Source organism: Lontra canadensis, unplaced genomic scaffold, assembly GCF_010015895.1.
Source record: "Lontra canadensis isolate GAN:19392208 unplaced genomic scaffold, GSC_riverotter_1.0 scaffold450, whole genome shotgun sequence".
Taxonomy (NCBI): Eukaryota; Metazoa; Chordata; class Mammalia; order Carnivora; family Mustelidae; genus Lontra; species Lontra canadensis.
The window spans coordinates 68144-85523 of NW_022631443.1; the positions used below are offsets into that span (position 1 = coordinate 68144).

At 59.6% G+C, this 17380-nt stretch overlaps 1 protein-coding gene across 2 annotated transcripts in view; it reads right to left on the reverse strand.

Moving 5' to 3' along the window:
* The window catches only part of LOC116863010 (unconventional myosin-XVIIIa), a 29678-nt gene extending 12417 nt beyond the window's left edge, over positions 1-17261 (reverse strand). For both annotated transcript variants that reach the window (XM_032850483.1, XM_032850482.1), the window contains exons 1-18: positions 17114-17261; positions 14474-14539; positions 11436-11564; positions 10581-10724; positions 10108-10197; positions 9850-9969; positions 9538-9649; positions 8990-9117; positions 8605-8759; positions 6736-6859; positions 6441-6641; positions 5751-5861; positions 5147-5251; positions 4695-4841; positions 4200-4313; positions 2757-2873; positions 2506-2589; positions 1936-2073 (exon numbers count right to left, since the gene is read on the reverse strand). In XM_032850483.1, coding sequence (XP_032706374.1) covers positions 1936-2073; positions 2506-2589; positions 2757-2873; positions 4200-4313; positions 4695-4841; positions 5147-5251; positions 5751-5861; positions 6441-6641; positions 6736-6859; positions 8605-8759; positions 8990-9117; positions 9538-9649; positions 9850-9969; positions 10108-10197; positions 10581-10724; positions 11436-11564; positions 14474-14539; positions 17114-17248 — 2220 coding nt within the window. In that variant the 5' untranslated portion in view covers positions 17249-17261. The remainder of the gene's footprint in view (positions 1-1935; positions 2074-2505; positions 2590-2756; positions 2874-4199; positions 4314-4694; positions 4842-5146; positions 5252-5750; positions 5862-6440; positions 6642-6735; positions 6860-8604; positions 8760-8989; positions 9118-9537; positions 9650-9849; positions 9970-10107; positions 10198-10580; positions 10725-11435; positions 11565-14473; positions 14540-17113) is intronic.
* Positions 17262-17380: the final 119 nt, after the last annotated feature.

Here is a 17380-nt window from a genome sequence, read left to right on the forward strand (position 1 = left end):
AAGGCAGATGCTTAACCGACTGAGCCACTCAGGAGCCCATCCCTCAGGGTCTTTTAAAGACTGAATAAGGTCAGGTACGTGAAGGTGACTGGGACGATGAAAGGTGCCATCACGGTCACCATCACCATCATCATTGTTACTCCCATGGCTGGAGCAGTGCCCTGGCTAGAGCCTGGGCCTACCCATCCTGACGCCAAGTTTGGGGCCTCCACTGTCAGCCCCACTTCCCTCAGAGACCCTGAACCCAGCAGCTCTGGAAGCTACATCTCTTACTTGGAGGTAAATGGTTCGCTGAGAGTTCCTGGATTAGGAGACTAAAGAGTCATCAGATTCTAAGCACACAGCCATCCCTCTTCTTCCAGAAACATGGAATACATTTTTCCTTACCAGGTCGTAGGCAAAAAAATGACCTAGAGGCTGGGGTAGGGTGTGAGGGAAGGACCTGCTTTGGGTTTGACCACCGACTGGCTGTGGGATCTCTACCTCGGGGCCCCCCCAGCCTCTGTGTCGCTAAGATAATGGCACTAGACTATGCCATCTCTAAGGGCCATTTGTATTTAAGATCCTGTGTGTCTCAGGGACAATACTGCCTTTCCGGGCAGAAGGGATACAGAGACAGGGCTGAGGAAAGGGTCTGAGGCCCAAAAGAAAAGGAGACAAGTGCACAGATCTGCCCCAGAGCCACCAGACCAATGGCTTCTTCAGCCCCTCGACAGCTCTGTGACCAAAGGCAAACTCCTTACCCCTTCCTGCATGCAAAATGGGGATGGAAATATAGATTACTGATCATTCCGGGTTGTGGTGGGCAGAACAGGAACATGACTAAGCCTCCCAACTCTCCCTGGCTCTCCTGAGGACTGGGACTTTGTCTTGGGAGGTTCTGCCGTATTCTCTTCCCACGTCAAGGGGATGAATGCCCTCTCAATGCCCACTGCCAGCCCCATGGTCGCCTCTTCCCATCCCTACCCTCGTGCCTGCTCCACGGCCCCAGGGGCTGCTGGGGAGGAGGCAGGGACACTCCTCAGCGCGCACACCCATGAACACAGTTCTCACGGAGAGCTGCCGGTGCTTAGACACGCGTACAAGCTCGAGTGGGAGGAGAACTTAAAAACAGGGCGAGAGAAGCATTCACTGGAGACAATTCTGCCTGCCTTGTGCTTCCTACCTGCTCTACCGGAGAGGGCGGGGCTGGGCGGGCTGGTTTCAGGGGCCTGGAAGCTAGAGGACTGCATGTGGAGCACAGAGATTGCCCGTGAAAAGGAAGAGCGAGACAGAGCAGAAGAGGGGCGAGCAGGAACGGGAGAAGGGTCGAAGGCAAGAATGAGGAGCAGAGGGAGGGGAGGGAGGGGACAGGGAGAAAGGAAGGAGCGAGGAGTGGGTGAGAAGACATACAAAGGGACGGGAAAGAAGGGGGCAGACATGGAGACAAGCAAAGAGAGAGGAGAAAAAGCAGAGACAGGAAGGGTGGGAAGAACTGAGGGAAAAAGGCAATAAAAATGGGAAGGGAGAGAGAGTGTGTGCGCGGTGAGATGAGAGAACAGACTTCAGCCCTCACAGAAGTGGCGGCATCCACTGCATATTTATGACCCTGCCGGAGAGCGGAGAGCGAGTGAGGGGACCGGCGGGGGGAGCTCATGGTGGAGGAAAATATGAAGACAAAAAGCTAAGCTGCTCTGGTCCCTTGGCAGAAAGCAAGCACGGAAACAGAATGTAAAGCAGGCTGGTTCCGCGGTGCCCAGAGAGCAGGAGGGGCAGGCGGCGGGCGGGTGGGAGGGTGGGGGGCAGACACCCGCCCCGTCAGCTGGCCTGGCAGCCTGGCAGGGGCCTCCGAGGAGCAGCCGTGGCCTGCCCAGGGCTGCTGAGCATGCGTGGCTCCAGCCGCCGAGGCCGCCCGGCCCTGCTCTGGGCCGTGGGCCAGGATGGGGGTGCACCCACCTCCAGCCTCTTCACTTGGGTCCTCTCGAACTCCAGGCGGGTCTCCAGCTCTCGGATCTTAGCTTCCTGCCTGCTCACCAGGGACTTGTCCACCATGGATTGTTCTAGGAACTCCACTTGGCTCTGGAGGGCTTGGAGCTGGGGGCAGGGGCAGGAAGAGAAGCAGGAACTGAGCCCTGAAGGGAGGGCGCAGAGTCTGGACCCAGCACGATCACCATGGTGACCAGAAGGCTGAGGGAGGGAGGGATGGGTACCCAGGGGACGGGGAAGGATGGGGCCCTGAGCCAGAGGCATGCCCCACCTGGCCCAATGCTGACAGATTTTGCTCTTTGGAGAGAAAGGGAAAAGCCAAGGACCGGAGAGGGAATAGAGATGTGAAGTAAGGCAGCTGAAGCCAAAATGTCTACTACGGTGTTATGGCTCCCGGCCTAGGCCTCCACACGCATAGACACTGCTCCGTGGATTCCTGATGAGCAGGAGGAGCGTCTGTTATACTGTGAGCTTGGGGGCTTGTCCGCACATACAGCCACCCTGCACCCTCTTTCTACCAAGGGAGACCCTAGTCCCCACCTTCTCCTGCAGCTCCTGCTTCTCCTTGTTGGCTTCTTCTAGCTGGGCCTGGAGATCGTTCATCTGCGCTAAGTCCCGCGAGGCCTGGGAAAAAGGAGTGAGCATTGATGTGGGCTGCCCTGGGGACACAAACCCCAGTTCGCCACACGCCAGGTACAGGGCTGGGGCCCACTCCCAAGACAAGAGGCGTGTGGGGCCCTTGGAAGAGGACCACGGGGACGGCGTCTGTGGGCAGGGGCGTGGTGGGGCACCTGAGCCACGGCTGCCTTGTGCTTCTTCATTAGCTCGTTCAGGTCCTCCTGGTCCTCCTCCAGCCGGCTCTGGATCTCATTCTTCTCACGCTGAAGGCGGCTCAGCTGCTCCTCCAGCTGGAAGGAGGCAAGACCGATCAGAGGGCATCGGGCCTCAGCGCCTAATGGCGCCTGGTGGAAAGTCTGAGCTTCCCCACGCTGTCTCCAATGGGGCGGGGGTGACGATGCGGCCGGGCCGGCCAGGGGGGCAGGGTCCAGACCCAGGGGTGCTCAGGGAGCAGACGAAAGGCTGTCTTCGCGGCACAGGCGGACCCTGGGCTAAATGACAGCTGCTTCCTGGCAGCTCCTGAAGGCTAATGAGAAGGCAGAAAAGGTCTGCACAGAACAAACGACCCATCATCCTGGCCCTAGCAGTCCGTGCCCTAACCTGCACGCACTCTGCCCCCTGCAGGCCTCAGGGAAGGACCCCTCGAATGTGCGAGGGTCCCTTGGCTTGGATTCTCATCTCCCCTGGGATGGCCTGCTCCGGGGCCCTCCAGCCCCACAGTCAGTCCACTCCTGGGGGGGAGGGAAGCAGACAGCCAACAGCAGCTTCAGGAAATGAATGAATCTATTAGCCTGTAATTCCAAACCAAAATGACTGCGTTGGCTCCTTCTCGGCCCCATCCATCTTGTTACCGGGCTGCGGGGAGCTGGGGAAGCCTCCGCCAAGAAATTTATTAACTCAGATTTAAATAAAATGGTAATTTTATAACAGCCCTTTTTTAACACAATTAAAGAATTTGAATTACTCACCTGAAAACTGCTGAGGAGCACAAATGTCACAGAGATAAATCAAGCCCGGGAGACTGGCATCCCTCAACAGACGGGTGACCAGATGGGGGGGGGTCTGTGGAGCCCAGAGCCAAGCCCAGCCTCCCCGCTGCCCCATTCCCTGCCCAAGGAGGTACTGGTGCCCGTATCCCGGTAATGCATTCCCGGCCAACGGATGGGCCGTAGGAGAGGTAGGGAATTAAAAGGGAAGCATTAAATAAGAGCTCTAATTAGCTGCCGCTTGGGCTTGTCAGGGGGTTGGCCAGGGGAAGGGGAGGGAACCAGAGCCATCCCATCCTCTTATCGGTGCTTCGGCTGATCTCCAGGCACCTGTTTACATCCCTTAGCCACATTAGCTGCCTTTATTTATGGTGTCGGGGCCTGTGGCCAAGCTCCCACAGGCAGGTGGTTAAACATGGAGATGGGCCCTTGCTGGCTCCCTCTTCCACCTCACCCCCCCTCCTGGGCCTGTGCTCTGAGTGGGGAGAGGCAAAGGAGGGGAGGCCCGCTCTCCCTGCAGAAAGCCCTGGCGTCAAGGAATCGGGCAGGGGAAGGGCCCCCGTCTGTCCCCACTCAACTCTCCCTCAGCCACCCCTGCCCCCAGCCCAGCCCACACCCCCTGCTCCTCACCGCCGTCTTGGCTTTGGCGATGTCATCAATCTGCAGGTGCAGGTCTTCGATCTCCACCTCCATGGCCTTCCTCGCTTTCACGGCTGCGGCGCAGGTGAACTCGGACTCCTCCAGCTGGACACAGGGCCATCCCCACCCCAGGGAGAGATTTCAGCCAGGCCTCAGGGGCAGGAGGGCTGGACAGGGTTGGCGGGGGGGCTTGCAGGGGAGAAGGAGCCCAGCCCTGGCCTGTTGGGCCAGCTCGCACGGGTGTCTCCCAGGGCAGGGATGGCAGGTGTGGGGACCCATTCACGCCATCCTGGGGCTTGGCGGTCATGCTATCTGGTACACACAGATCCTAGGAGTCTACAGCTATGAGTGGCTTCTCCCCCTCCCATTACCTTCCTTCTCAAGGACTCAAGAATCCCTGGCAGGGGAAGGGAGGGAGAGAAAGAACTAAAATCATAGGCGTGCTATTGCCCCTTGGAGCTGACCACCCCCTCTCTGTCCAGACACCTGGTTCTTCAGCTGGGCGATCTCCCTCTTGCTTGGGGCGTTGTTCTTCAGGTGGTCCAGCATGATCTGGGCATCCGCCAGCAGGGCCTTGGTGCGCTTCAGGTCCTTCCGGAGCCGCTTCTCGGACTCCAGGTCCCTCTGGCTCACCTGGGCGCACAGCAGGAGCTGGGGCTCTGGCCTCCCCCACAGAGCCTCTTCCTGTCTCCCCCACGCACAATCTTCACGCCTGCCCTTATTCTAGAGCCCCCCGAACACGCAACAATGGAGGACGTGCCGGGCTCAGGCTAGCCGGTGAGAGAAGCCAGGGTGGGCTCTGCGTGGTAACCACCCCATTCTCCATGTGCTGACAGTGGGCTCCACAGAGCCTGCCCCCCACTCCCGCCCCCTGCCCAGCTATGTATCCCTGAAAGTCACCTCACTGAGGCCGCGCCCAGCCAGCAGGCTCCGCTCACCTGGTCACTCAGCGTGGTGAGCTTGCTCTCCAGTTCTCGCTTCTCTCGCAGCACCTTCTGCTTATCCTCGTACTCCTCCTCAAGCTGCACTTCCATTTGCTTCAACTGGAGGGCCGTGGGGACAGAGGCCCGGCAGTCCCTTCAGTGTCCGGTGCCAGCCGGGCCCCTTCCCTTCTGGATCCCTCCCCCTCCTCCCCCTATCACTGGGGAAACTGGGAAAACTGTGGGGGAGGCTGAGCAGATCCCAGAGGGGTCAGACCCCGAATTCAAAGTTCCCAGGGTTTCAAAGCAGCCTGGGAGAGGGAGGAGGGATGGCAGGCCGTGCACCGCAGCCCCACGCAGAGTGGAAGGCTTCATTCTAGAGTGGGCAGGCCAGGCCAGCATCGCTGAGTGCCCAGAAAGCAGGGAGCGTGCGTCCCTCAAAGGACCAAGCTTTCTCCATAGTCCCTGAGGGCACACATCCCAGCCAAGGCCAGGATCTCAGGTCCAGAATGGCAATGGATGATAGTGTGGCTCAGGGAGGGAACCAGAAAGCCCCTTACTTTAAAGCAGTGATGGGAGAGGCAGGGTTCGTCCTGGACATGCTGAGTGCCCGCTCCCTTACCTTCTTCTGACATGACTGCCGGGCCTCCTCTACTTCCTCATCCCGACTTTCCACCTCCTTGGAATGGGTCTGTCTCATCCGCTCCATCTCCATCTCTAGACGTAGCTTGGCCTGGAGGTGATTGCAGGGGAGGGAGTGGGGGCGGGGAGGGGAGGGACCGGGTTCCTTTCTGAGCAGCCCCCTACCCCCTGCAGGATGGCTCTCCCTGGGCTCAGGGGCAGGGAGTTTCTCTGCCAGCACTTCCCGGAGCTCCCACCTTGCTCCTGGGGCAGCCGGCTTCCCCAGAGAAGCCAAATCCCCTTACTAGATGTCTGACGCTGGCCCAGAGCAGGCTGCCAGACATGGGGACAGTTGGGCAGCTTTTCCATCTGGCCATCAGGCTCTAGCTCTCTGAACTGACACGGTGGCTCAGTGGCAGGCCGGGTGGGCACGTGGCCTTCTGGCTGCCGGGCATCCTGAACCCCTCAATACTAAAGCTCAATCAAGATTATTCAAAGCAGGACGAAAGCTTAATTATTTTCATACTGTGTCTGGCAAAGATCAGGTGCTCCCTCAGTACTTTGTGAGTAAGGGAACGAAGGACTGACGGCACGTGGGAACTTGCCCTCCCCTGCCACCCCCTCCACCCCAGCTACCCCCTGGGTTAGCTGTGGGAATGGTGGGGCCCCCCTTGGGCAGACTATGCGGCACCTGCTCCAGCATCTGGATGGTCCCCGCCTGCTCATCCAGCTCCTCTTCCTGATCCTTGACCTTGGCCTCCAGGTCCCGGAGCTGTTTCTTGACCTTGGCCAGAGAGGCTTCATCTTTAGACTCTTGGGAAGAAATGTCCTGGAGTTCGGCCTCCAGGGAGACCACCTTCTGGGTGAATCCGGCGATGTCCATGTCTTTTTCCTGGAACGAAAGAGAAGATGAGGCTGGCCTGGGACCAGCTCTTGTCTGGGGGTGGGAGTGGGGACGGGGGACGGACGGTGGGTGGCCCACGCACCTCCAGTTGCTGCTTCAGGCTGAAAGCCTCGGCGAGGAGCGTGTCCTTCTCCCGCTGCAGCTTCTCCCGCTGCAGTTTCTCCCGCTGGGCCTCTTCATGAGCCTGCGAGAGCTCGCTGTCGAACCTGTGAGGAAGCAGGGACGGCCAAGGTGACCCTGCCAGGGCAGGGAAGAGTCTGGGTCTCCATCACCCAGAGGCTGCCAGGAAGCAGGGCCACGGATGCAGACAGGGTGCAAGCAGAGGGGGACTCCTTACACAGCCCAGAAGTGGGAGGCAGCGGTGAGGTGGTACCCAGGCTCACAGGCCATCAAGGCCCAACTGGCCGCCTGCTCTGGGATGGGGAGCATTTCACTGAGGTGGTCTAAAGAGCCCTTATACTAGGTGAGCTGAGGAGGGGCCCACAGACTGCTTCTGGGGAAGCAGTGGACAGGCTGCTCCAGGGAAGAGGGGGACAGGCTCTCCGTTGTTGTCTTAACTTTTTTCTGTTTCCACAGATCAAAGAATGTGGGACCAGGGTGAGGGCAGAGTGGGCTCAGAGATATGTAGAAAGGGACGCCGTTGCCTCATCTAACTCACTTTCCGTGGTTCCATTTGGCCACTCTAGAGTGGCAGTTGGCTCCAGCCCCCACCTCTCAGTGCCAGCCCCTGGCCAGGGCCATGTGGCCCAGCAGTACCCATGTCCCCCCCAGGACCCCATCCCCTGCCAATGGAAGCCAGCTGTCCCACCATGCCCAGCCTGCAGGTGCTGGCCCCTTTCTTGGCTCCTCTACCTCCCAGCCTCCTATTTCCCCGCCCAGTGACTCTAAATAAGGAGCAAATTGCTGAAATTCCTCTTAACACCTTCCCCGAATAGCTAATAAGGTTCGCTTCGAAAATACTGAAAGACTCCCTCCCAACCCAACCCCACATCAAAAAAAAAGGGTAAGCAAATTCCGGGCAGCTCAAATGAAACCTAATAAGTTGCCCAGCAGGGAGTGCGGCGAGTTGGTAACTAGGCCAGGCTGGCACTGCCATGGCGGGGGTGTTTGGGAGAAGGGGTCCCACTAAGGGTGAACCGCCTCTAGTGAATGGGGGGGGTGGGTAAAGGCAGAGAGGCACAGTGCTGGGAGGGAGGAATAAGATCTCCCAGCTCCTCTCACCGTTGGCGGGACCCAGCTGGGAGGACAGCAGAGTGCCCAGGAAGCTGAGGGTAACTCAGGGTCACAGGAAGGACTCAGCTCTGCCCTGCTCACCCCCAGGGTCGTGGGTGTGGGGCTGTCCCTTCACAAAGGCACCGGGGGCCTCTGCTGAGAAGCCCTCCCCTGCAGAGGGCAACCAGGCGCTCTTCCCACTCCCTGGGCCCCCCTGCTGTTCCCAGGGTGTGTGGGTCCCCCGGTGTAGCTAATAAAGGCGTCCCATTCCCATCCCCAGCCAGGGAAATTAATTTAGATTGGATCTGATCCTGTGAGGGCTGCCCCCCTCCTTTGTGTCATTACCATAATGAGATGGAAGTGGCACGGTAGTTCAACAACATTAGTCAGGAGAGTGCGTCTGTGTGGCTGAGGCGAGTGAGACGTGGGGAGCTGGGTGGGGGCAAGGGCCAGGGAGGGGCGAAGATGCTTTCTGCACGGGGCCTGGTGGGAGCTTCGTCCTTGCTGGGCCCAGGCAGGGTGACGGGCACACGCTGCAGGGAGCGGGTCCGAGAGCCAAGGCCTGAACAGGCCTTCAGTGGGGACAGGGCCTGAGGGCTCCTCGGAGGTCAGAGAGGCCTGTTCCCATTCTAGGCCAAGGGACCATGCGGCCAAATTCAAGCCCTCCTTCCTTCTCCCTTCCCTGGATGGGGAGGCCCCCAGGAAGTCTCGTGTGTGTCAGGGCAGGAGACCCACCCACCTCCTCTGCTTCTTCTCCAGCTCGTGGTTGCGGACCTGCTGGCCCTCCAGGTGCAGCTTGGTGTCCTGCAGCTCAGCTGTCAGCCGTTGGCACTTCTTCTTCAGTTGCTGCAGGGCCCGCTGGCTCTCGTCGCTGTCTGCCTGCAGGTCCCCGAGCTAGGGTGCGGACGGGGTGCGGGGTCAGCAACCGGGGAGAGGCCCGGAAGTGGAGAAGGGGAGGAGAAGGAGGGGGGCGAGCAAGGGAGAGATCCAGGGATGAGGGATGGAGTCGATTTGCCCTTGGGCGTCTGCAGCCTGAGAGGCTAACCCGCCAACCCCTCCCCAGTGTTCCCAGGGCACCACGCCCCTCCAGGGCCCACGGCCTCCAATCCTACCACCAGCCTCACCCGCCTCTCCAGCTGCCTCTTGTTCTGCTGCTCCACCTCCAGCTTGTCCTCGAACTCCTGCTGGAGCCGCTTCTTGGTGAAGTCCACCTCCCGAACGGCTCGCTCGTACTTCAGGCGCCACTCGCCGCCTGTGGGGGTGGGGCCGACAAGGGAGGACTGGGGTGCTGAGAGTCCCGGACAAGGGGTGGAGGGGGAGAAGGATGGGACGGGGAGGGGCAGCAGGTGGCATTAGCCAGAGGGACTCAGGAAGGTCTCTGGAATGATGGCTTCCCCCCAAGCCGGGGAAAGACTAGAGAGGGTGTGTGGCTGTCTCTCCCAGGGACCCGCAGACCATGGCCCTCGGACCCTGTCCTTATCATGGCTCTCACAGACCTCCACGATAATCCCTTGCGTTTCCTGGCACCTCAACTCTCTTGTCGATTACTGTAGCCTTGGCCCAGCTCCAGGAGGGAGACAGGCCGGGGCCGGGGCTGCCTGGGGGTGGGGGTTGGGGGTGGTATCCGAGCTTGCCATTCAGGCCCCCCTGAGCTCCTGGGCCTCAGACCCACCCGTATCATCATCGTCCACCTCCCCGTTGATCTCTGCTGCCCGGATGAGGCGGGCCTCCATCACCTCCATCTCCATCACCTCCATCTGCTTCTTCAGCGCATCGTACTGGGTCTGCGGAAGGGAGGCCTGTGAGGCTGCCAGCTCAGCCCCTCACCCAGGCCCAGCCAAGACCCCGAGCCATGCAGACCACGGGCACGTGCTTACCCCGGGCGGATAGGGGTGCCGGGCCACCCGTCCCCAGGGGGGAGCAGATGGACGCCAGAGCGCGGTGGTAGCTAGCACGGCGGTCTCCACCCTGGCCCTGTCCTCACCTGCAGCTCCTTCATCTCCTTCTCGGCTCGGAGCCTCTCTGCGGCCTCGGCGTCCAGCAGCTGGGAGGCGGACTCTCCCGTGTTACGTTCATCAGTCAGCTCCGATGTCAGCTCTGAGATCTGGGGTGGGGGGGGAGGGAGTCGCCACCAGTTGAAATGCCTGCCTCACTCAGCTAGAACCCTGGGGATGGGGGGGGGCTCCTGGACCTGGCACCCTGCATGGGTGGGCCAGTAGGCCTGGCCCTGGGAGTCACTGACCCGGGTCTCCAGCCGGTCATTGTTGAGCCGAAGCTCATTGCGCTCCTTCTCCACCTTCTCAAGCTTGTTCCGCAGCTGCTGGATCTCTTCCTGGGTGTAGGGAAGAAGGCGGACTGAGCCAGAGGCTCTGTAAGAGGCTGGGGCCTGGAATCTGCACTGTGGGGCTAAATGAGGCTGGTGAAGTTCCAGCCAGGACACGGGGAATAGGGAGCCCCTGCCTCCCAGGGGCTCTGATCCTAGACCCTTCCCCAGATGCTGAGGATGCCCGAGATTTTATACCAAGAGGCTACCCGGCGGCTTAGCCAGCGCTCCGGAGGGATGCCTTCTGTTTGACGGGCATTGTTCAAGGACATTGGCTCTCTGGACTAAATAAAGAGTACTTGGGAGCCCAGGACGAGCTGGCAAGACTTTCTGCCCACATGGGTGAACTAGTCCTGTTCCAAAGAGTAGGCCCTGCCCGAGCCGTTACGTACGTCTTTGTTCCGGATCTGTTCCTCGGACAGCTGTACCTCGATGAGGGGCCGCACGGTGGTAAAGAGTTTCCACCAGGCCCAGTCCTTCACCCCTTTGTTCTTCTTAATGTTCTTCTGCACACAGCGAATGGCCAGGTCCTGGATCTAAGTTGGGGTGACGGTGGCGCACACACAGCTCTCAGTCCCAAGCCCAGCCAGGATCGCCCCTCCCCCTGCCTATCACCAGCACAGCCACAGGGCTGCTCCTCTGGACCCCTTAACCCCAGTTTGAACACTGCCTGTGCCCCCCAACCCCCACTCCCAGCCTCTCCCCGGCCCTCAGAGAGTGGGCGGCCGAGAGCTCGGCCCTGGGAGCACCGCACTGGGCACTAACCGCTCTGGCGTCATTAGGAATAATTTCATCTGCTTTATTTGCTGCCTGATTATTTCCAGCACCCTGGCCTCGATGTGCTATAAAACCTAATCTTGCTGAAACACAAGAGGCGGCGGTGCTGGCTGTTTTATGGACTTGCTAATAAGAAAAGGAGTCACTGACACAGCTCCTTAATCTTCATGGAGCAGCCTAGGAGCCAGAGCCCACCTTCGCCTAGCCACTGCCCCCCACCCCCGCCCCATGACCGGGCCGTGTAGAATCAGCACACTTGCTGGCACCAAGGAGCTGCCCATCCCCCACCCTGGCCCTGGGCATGGTGGCCCTAGGAGGGCCCTGCTTCTTCTCCCCCAGGTGACAATAACTTGTGGTCCCAAGACCAGCCTCTGCTCCAGCACCTTCCCTTGAACCCCCACCCCCACCCCAGGAACTCCACTTCGCTGTCTAGGCCAGGGAGTGGGATGGAGATACCCCAGAAACAGCACCTTTTTCTTCTTGAAGTGCTGGCGGGCCAGGTAGCCCCTGCAGGCCGCCTGGAACAGGGTTAGGTTCCTGCTGGTTTGGTCGTCCCGCTGCTCCTCCAGCCGAGCCAATGTGCCGGCCCGGAAGAACACCTGTGGGGAAGCAGGCCAGACAGAGGCAGGAGATGGGCTGGGGGCGCAGGACACCAGCAGGCCTGGGAGGTGGCCCTCAGCCTCCAGGGAAGAACCGGAAGATCCAAGGGAACAAGAGAGGAGGGAAGGAACAAGGAGAGGCCCCAGGAAGACTAAGGGAAGAGGGCCAGGCCGGGGGCTGGGGAGACTTTTCTGGAAGAGGAGGAGGAAGGTGGGAAATCCAACTTCAAAGAGAGATAAAAGGAGAGGGAGGGCAAAGGGAAGGTATCTGTATCTGGGGCAAGAAGGAAATAAAGCAGCTACAGTCAAATGGGGACAGGATAGCCCTCAGCAACATCCTCTTCCCCCAGGTTTCCTCCCCCCAGGACTGCCAGCAACAATGTCCGTGCCCCCTGTGCCCAGAGCCCACTCAAGGGCCCAACCGCAGGTGCCAGCTGCCTGGGATCAGGCCAAGTAGATGGTGGTGAAAGTGTGTAAGGAGAGAAAGGTCCAGAAGCTGTGCGCAGAGAAAGGGTGGGCCCCCCCACTTGGTCTCCTCTCAGACAGCCTCCTCTTTCATGTGCCAGCATCCCACCCCCACACACACACCCAGGTTTCAGCTCATGAAAACGCCAGGGGGGGTGGGTGGGGGCCGGCCCAATCAAGGGACCTGTCCTACAGGTTTGGGGGCTGGAGGGCAGACAGGAGAGGAACCAGCTGGGCGCCCCCACAGCCAGCATTTCCTCTCCCTCTTTGGTGCTCAGAACTGGGGCTGGGTAAAGTGTTCCCTGCTAAGAGAAGAAGAGGGGGAAAAATATACAGGTGAGCGAAGACTCTGGGATACTCACAGAGGGCAAAAGGACACCTAGGCATGTGCCCACCTCCACCTTGCCCAGAACACAGAAAATTCCCTTCTGTGGGTCAAAGAGCACGGGAAACACTCAGAACCAGTCTGTACAGTATCCCCAGGCCTCCCTTCAGGGGAGAAGTGGAGAGAAGGCCTACACTGCTGAGAAAGGTTTGCCTCTGGCGACTCCACAGAAACCTAGTCCCCTGGGGCTGGCCTAGGAGAAAGCCAGCGTCAGCAAACGCTTGCTTCCCCAAATCCCTGCCCTCGCGCTGGGTGCCCAGGATCTCCCACGGGCCTCAAGCCCTACCTGAGCCTTGATTTCTCACAATGTGTGAGCCTGAGATTCCACCGGGGGTGGGAAATAGCCAAGTCCTGCCCGGAGGCGGACATAGGGGCTCATGGTCAGGGCACATAGCTGGTCTGACTGATGCAGAAGAAAGGAGGCGGAGGGTTAGGGGCTGGAGAGTGGCCCCCCATTCTCACTGCCTCAGGGTGAGATGAGAAAAGATGGCCTCAGGGCTGGGGCGGGGAACCTGAGGCCTTGGTCATGCAGCTCTACCTTAGCGGGGTTAGGAATCCTTTTGAGTACTGGGTGAAAGCTTAGGGCCCTGTCCTTCCCCAACAGACACATCCATACACATTTTACAAATGATACCAGGAGGCCCTCAGGATCCTCTCTCACCCTGCCTGAACCCTCAGGGTCCCATGGGCTCAGACTGTGACCCCGTCCTCCGAAGCAATATGACGAGCTCTCGCCAGCTCGCCAGCTGGTCCGACCACAGCCTAGAGGCCCTGAAATTGCTCTCCCAAGTCAGATGTGAGCAAACATCCCACTTTGCCCCTAATGTCTCTGTGAGCGTGAGTGGGCCCTGGGGCTCGCCCACCTCGGCCTGGCACCTGGGACGAAGCAGTGGGGCTGTGAGGGTAGCTGGGAAGAGGACCAGCCCATGCAGGCCCTCTCCTGCCCAAGACATGCCCTGGAGGAGATGACACCCCCATGCCAGCCAGCAGCAGCCCAGCCTGCAGGCGGGGGGAAGGGGGGCAGGAGACCGCCCAAGACACCGAGAGGCTTTGCTTCAGCCTGGGTCTGCAGGCTTCCCAGGGAGGAAGCTCAGCCAGCAGCTCCCGCGCTGACAGAAAGCCCGGGATGAGAAGTGGAGTCAGGCACAGCAAGAGACCAAAACCAGAAAAATGACACAGAAAGAGCGAGCCCACAGAAGACCTAGAGAACAAGGAAAAAAACGGAAAATGACAGAGCCGGGAGCTGCCAGGGCCAAAAGGAAAAGGGAAAACCAGCGCAGACAGATGCAGACAGGAGATGGGAAAGCAACGGGGCGGGACTGAGACTCAGAAGACAGAACCGAGAGAACAGAGCGGACAAGCGACACCAGGCCTTTTTTGCGAGCATCTGTGTCCCCGCCACACTCCCCATGAGGCACCCTGGGCTCCCCCACTCCCTGCTGACAGGTAAGGAGGTTCGGAACCCCCTCCCGGGCTCCCAAGCGCCCCCCCCCCCCGCCCCGGCCCTGGGAGCACATACGTGGATGCCACCCGTCAGGCCTCCCAGTCTGAGGAGCGAGAGGTGAGCAGGACTCCTGCCCGTGGGAGGGACGCTTGCCTGGCCTTTGGCGTGGAGTGATGTGGCAGACTGGCACCCGGGCGCGGGCGTGCCTGAGTCTTAGACACCACGTTCCATTCAGGTGAGGAACTGGGCTTGTGGGCAGGTGGTGGCAGCACAGCCTCACAGCGTCCTGCTTGCTCTTCTGGGACCCTGGCAGCCCAGGGGGGTGGGGGGGAAGGGGCGGGGGCTCTGGAACTCTCCGCCTGCTGCCTTCCTGCTTTGTCCAGCTTTCCTCCCTTCTGTCTTCCCTACTCCCCACACCGGGACTCAGGCCAAGTTCAGGGCCACCTTCCAACCCACTCCGCCTCCCAACGTCACTGGGGTGTTCAAGGCACCAAATGAGTGGTTATTCAGAGGGAGGGAAGTCAAGTTTGCTGCAGAAGGGGAGGGCCAGCTGTTGGGATAAGGGGACCAGAGAGTGAGGGCTGGGCCCTACTGGCCTCCTGAGCGACCACTCACCCGGCTCAAGCCCATGCAGCAGCTGCTCTTCTCCAGGTCCAAGGACTCCAGAAGCTCCTCCACCGCCTGCAGAGAGAGGCCTCTGTCAGGGAGGCCAAGGGCCTCCCCCCATCTCCGCGTCGGGCTTCCTTGGCCCAGGCACGACTCCTTCCCCGGCTTCTGCTGAGACAATCTGTTAGTCATTCAGCCAACGCCTTTGGTGGGCTTCCACAGAATCAGGCTGTAGCGATTCCTGGGACGTAAGGATGACTAGGAGAGCAGTAAGCTGTCTTGTTGGGGAGTGAGACAAGTGAATTAGTGAAATACACAGAGGAGGAGGCACCGAAGTCAGGCAAGGGATCATGGAAGGCATCCTGGAGGAGGCGAGGTGTAGTTCGTGCTGTCTTCAGTTACAAGGAAGAATTAGCCAAGGTCACGGAGAGGGCATTTCGGGCGGGCGGAGGAACAAGCAAGAGCAAAGGCATGGACGCACAAGGCAGACAATGTACCGAGGAAACCAGGCAGTTCGGGAGGGAAGGGAGTAGGGCGGTTAAGGTACAACTAGAAAGGTGGACAGTAGCCCATGTGCGCTGAGAGGCCCTGGAGGGTTCGGTCAAGCAGGGACACGATCGGATTGGCATTTTCCAGGGATCCCCACTGGCACACGGGGGGAGAATGGATGGAGACCCCTCAGGCACCTACTGGAGGGATTCACAGGAGAGGAGGCTAGAGCATGACCCAGAGGGAAGAGAGAGATGGAAGTGCCGGGCATGTGAAGGAGACAGCGCCTGGCACCTGCAAGTGTGAGGAAGTGGGGCAGGGACACTGCACGGAGGTTTCTGACTTATGTAGCTGAACAGAAAATGGTGCCACTCTCCAACGGAGGAAATGGAAGAGTTAAAGTAGGTTGGGGAGGGGATGGAATCCATGTGGTCTGAACACGTGAGTTTGAGATGCTACAAGGCACACAGGTAGAAAAGTCCAGAAAGCAGCAGATAGAAATGCACAGCTGAGGTTCAGGGGAGAGGCCTGGGCTACAGGTATTGATTTGGGAGTCGTCAATACATATGTGGTAATTGAAGTGATGGGTGTGAATGAGGTTGGCTGGGAAGAGGTTGTAGACTAGAAAGCACAGACGGCCAAGGACAGCGGCTCAAGGAAGAGAGAGACCTTTACTTCAGGGGCAGGTAGAAGAAAGGACGCTTAGAGGGACAAAGGCAAAGCCAGGAATGGCAGCAAAAAAGCTCAGCAGAGAACAGAGTTGTCAAGAGCCAGATGTTGCCAAGAAGCACAGTAAGGTGGCCATTAGCTCTGGCAACATGGAAGGTGGTGGGCGAGAGAAGACCGGGCCCAGGGTGTCAGGGCCGGGTTCCACTAATCTTTCCACTGGGAAGAAAGAGCCAGCGGAGGAGAGGCTGAAGGAACAGGAGAGAGAAAACAGCACGGAGAGAGCGGGCTTTTGAGGATCCCCGGGTAATGGATTCCAAAGCACAGGAGGAAGGGACTGGATGAGGGGAGGGACACCTCTCCCACCGAGACAGGAGGGCACCTGAGGAGAAGTGTACAGAAGGAAAAGGAGCCTTGATTTTATTATCATTTAGAGGCAAGGTCAACTGCTGAGCAGATGACCTGGGAAGGCAGGGTAACAATAGCAGGGAAGGAGCTTGGAACAGGGGCTGGGGAAGGATGGGTCATTATGAAAAACTTGCTGGGCCATGTCAAGGGCCCAGTTGAGGCTGGAGACCATGAACTGGTAGGAGTTCGAGTCCATCTGTTGTATAATTTTCTCCCCTAGCCCTTGGGAACCCCAGACGGAGGAGTGCAGATGCCCAGAGGCTGGCCCTTCAGCGTGGGGGTTGGGCAGGGCAGGTACTGTGGGAGGCATGGGAGAGCTGAGGGTGATGAGGGCCAAGTGACCGGAGGGCTGGAGCAGGATATCGAGACTGAGTGGAAAAGAAAGTCAGAAGGAAATGGACAGAGCAGAGAAAATGCGGTGGGGTCCAGAAGTGAGAGGTCTCAACAGGGTCAAAGAGCAGGTGTCCTGAGACGGGGAGAGAAGTGAGGTGCTCAGGCAGGAGGCTGTGGGCAGGGGAGGCCATGTTGGGATTTAAGATTTCTGAGGTGAAGCATTTCCAGGGGTGACAAGGTCCTGGGTGTAGCTGTGAGTGGGAAGCTGGAATAAAGGTCAGGGGTCAGAGAGAAGGGTGCTGTGGGGTGGGTCATCTACATGTACACCAAGGTCGCCCAGGACACTGGCAGTCCTGGATGGAGAGAAGTTTCCGAGGTGTCTGTGAATGTGGGTCTGTGACTCAGGAGGCAAGGCCCAGGGGCTACCCGGGGTAACACCCAAAACACTAGTTCTTATCTGCCACCTGGGAGACTTGCGTAGATGATGACGAGCTCACTAGAGAGCAGAGACCCCCAACTCTGGCCTCCAAAGAGGGTGGCTCTTCTCCAATCCCTACAGTCCACGCCCCAGGCTACCTTCTCCCGACCGGCACAGCTTGGTGGCCATGGGCCCCTGTTCTGACCCTGGGTGGCCAAAACCAGGAGCCTGAGCAAGGGGCAGCCGGGCTCTTTCAAGGGGACGAGGGGTAGCTGCTCGGAGGGGTCTGGGCAGAAGGAAGGGGGGTCCGGTGGGCTTCTGGGGCCCAGACCTACCCGCCTCTCATCCACCACAATGTAGTTTCGCCCATGTTTCTTGGTCAGGTGTGGGGCCAGGACATCGAAGCGGCGGCGGAACTCAGAGAACACCATGTGGTCCGGGTAACCTAGAAAGAGGGCAGGCTTGTCCATGTCCTGCCTGCTCCTGACACACCAGGTGAATGCTGGCACCCAGGTTGCAGGACAGGACAGTCATCGTAAGGGGCTGAAGCTGCTGGGGGGAGGAGAGCCTGGGGCTGGGGCAGGCCTGGGAAAGGAGGGTGG